The following is a 2,118-nucleotide window of genomic DNA, read 5'->3' on the forward strand; positions in this document are numbered from 1 at the left end:
AGCTGCCATGTCAGTACTGGGAATTGAACTTAGATTTTCTGAAAAAACAAAACAAACAAACAAACAAACAAACAAACAAAAACCAGCTACTGCTCTTAACTGTCGAGCCATCTCTCCAGCCTGTTAAAGTAATTTTCAGATGAGACTAAATTTTAACTCAGGAGGATTTTTAATATGTCAGACGAGCTCCTCTACTGTAGATGTCACTGTATAACTAGTTGAAGACTTTAGAGATAAATAAAAAACAACAACAAAACCCTTGGTAAATCCTAGGAAAGAGAGGAAAGAGAATTCTTGCTGTTTGGACAAAGCTGTAATATTAACTCATGCAAAGATTGCCAGGCTGCAAGACTGCCCTGTAGATACTCTGTTTGCCAAGTCTCAGAACTGAGTGGGTCAATGAGATGATGTTGAGCTTTTACCTTACCAGAAAAAAAATGACAATTCAATTAGAGCCTGTGTTGCCTACAGCCCAAATTCCAAACTCATGCCGTTGACTGGTGAAGGTTGTGGAATAAAATGTCTGTGTCTGCACAGATCTCCAGGCGTGTTTACCTATCCATGCATTCCTCAGCTCTTCCTGGAGGGAGCATGGACAATGGTCATCATCCCATCTGCTGTGTGCCTACCATGTCTAAGGCAACACCACCTCATGAGGAGATGTGTGCTGGGAACCAGCCCCCTGTACTTCCTAAACCCCCAAAGAAATTCAAGACAGGATTGTGTCAATTAGCTCTTGTGTGTGGGAAACAAGGGGAGCACAGGGGAAAGAGGGGTAGGGAAAGAGCCCATGTTCGGCCAGAGTTCCTCCTATGCTCTGGGCAGGCAGACGTGGGAGGGCTGCCGGACACTTTCCATTCAGCCCCGGGTGGGCATCTAAGCCACTGACTCCACTCTGAGGGGGGTGGACGAGGGGCAGCTACTGAAACCAGGGGCTCTGGGGCGACACCCTTTGCCCCGGGGTTATGGGAGAGAAGGCTGAGGGAGGAAGGCTCCCACGCAGGTAAGAGTCCTTAGGCCTTGACTGGAGCACAGGAAGGCCTTCCGACGGGAGATTAGAAACGGCTCACTAGAGGAAAGACTATCCCATCATCCAATCGAAGTGGGCCTTGATGAACAGAGACAGTCTATGTTTTAGAGCTTTATTGTAGAAAGGCAGGGGGAAAGAGAGAAAGTAAAAGAGAAAGAGACCAGCCATGGCCAAGAAGAGGGAAGGGGGAAAGAGAAAGGAAAGGCTAGAAAGTAAGAAAGAGAATAAGAGTGAGAGGAGAGAGAATGAGGAGAGCAAGAGAATAGTAAGAGAATGAGGTGGGGACAAGTAGCCCCTCTTATGGTGGGCTGTTATCTATGGTATTGCTAGGTAACTGGGAGGAGTTTAGCCTGAAGGTCAGAAGCTTGGGACATTGTCTATGTGACTACTAACCATGCTTCTCCTGTGGGGGCTGTGGGGGTGGTAACTTTGACAGGAGCCTTGAGTCCAGGAGACATGAGGGAATGCCTACCGTGCCATGTAGGTGAATTATCGCTATTCTGGGTTTCAGACCTCAGCTCGACTGGAGATCAGTCTGATCAGATAGCCCAATGTCCCACACTTGTGCATGGTGTCAAAGCAACATCTGTCAACAAGGAGCCGAATACTCACAGAAAGGCAGGAGAAAATGGCTGGGACAATTGGCAGAGAAAAGGAACTCTGGGAAAGAGTGAGGCTGAAGAGATTCACCACCATGTTGTGGAGGAAGTTGCGTGAGAAGAGGCAACCAGCCTCATTTCAGACATAGAATAGCATAAACAGGTTAATTTAGTTATTAGCTAGATGGAGAACAAGCTTAGCTAAGGTATAGGCATTAATGCACAAATAAACAACCTCTGTGTCATTATTCTGAAACTGAAGCAGATACAGAAAACCACAAGTGGTTACATAGTCTACTAACTTCTTCATCTTAGTAGAGTGTGGCACTGCTTGGGGAATCTCTTTGGGACCAAGGATCATATATATATATATATATATACAACTATATAGTCTCATTCATGGTACTTAAATAAAAGACAGTTCTTGTACCACAGGAAACTCTTCTTCTACTCGCCACAGTGGTATTCTGTCTCTGAAAGAGATGAATC

General features: G+C 45.6%; 1 protein-coding gene across 1 annotated transcript in view; it reads right to left on the reverse strand.

Annotated features, from left to right (window-relative positions):
- Nucleotides 1-1,537: 1,537 nt before the first annotated feature.
- LOC110331209 (T-cell-specific guanine nucleotide triphosphate-binding protein 1-like) overlaps nucleotides 1,538-2,118 on the reverse strand; it is a 72,149-nt gene continuing 71,568 nt past the window's right edge. The window contains exon 5 of the mRNA XM_029545749.1: nucleotides 1,538-1,616. Coding sequence (XP_029401609.1) covers nucleotides 1,538-1,616 — 79 coding nt within the window. The remainder of the gene's footprint in view (nucleotides 1,617-2,118) is intronic.

Source organism: Mus pahari, chromosome 14 (assembly GCF_900095145.1).
Source record: "Mus pahari chromosome 14, PAHARI_EIJ_v1.1, whole genome shotgun sequence".
Taxonomy (NCBI): domain Eukaryota; kingdom Metazoa; phylum Chordata; class Mammalia; order Rodentia; family Muridae; genus Mus; species Mus pahari.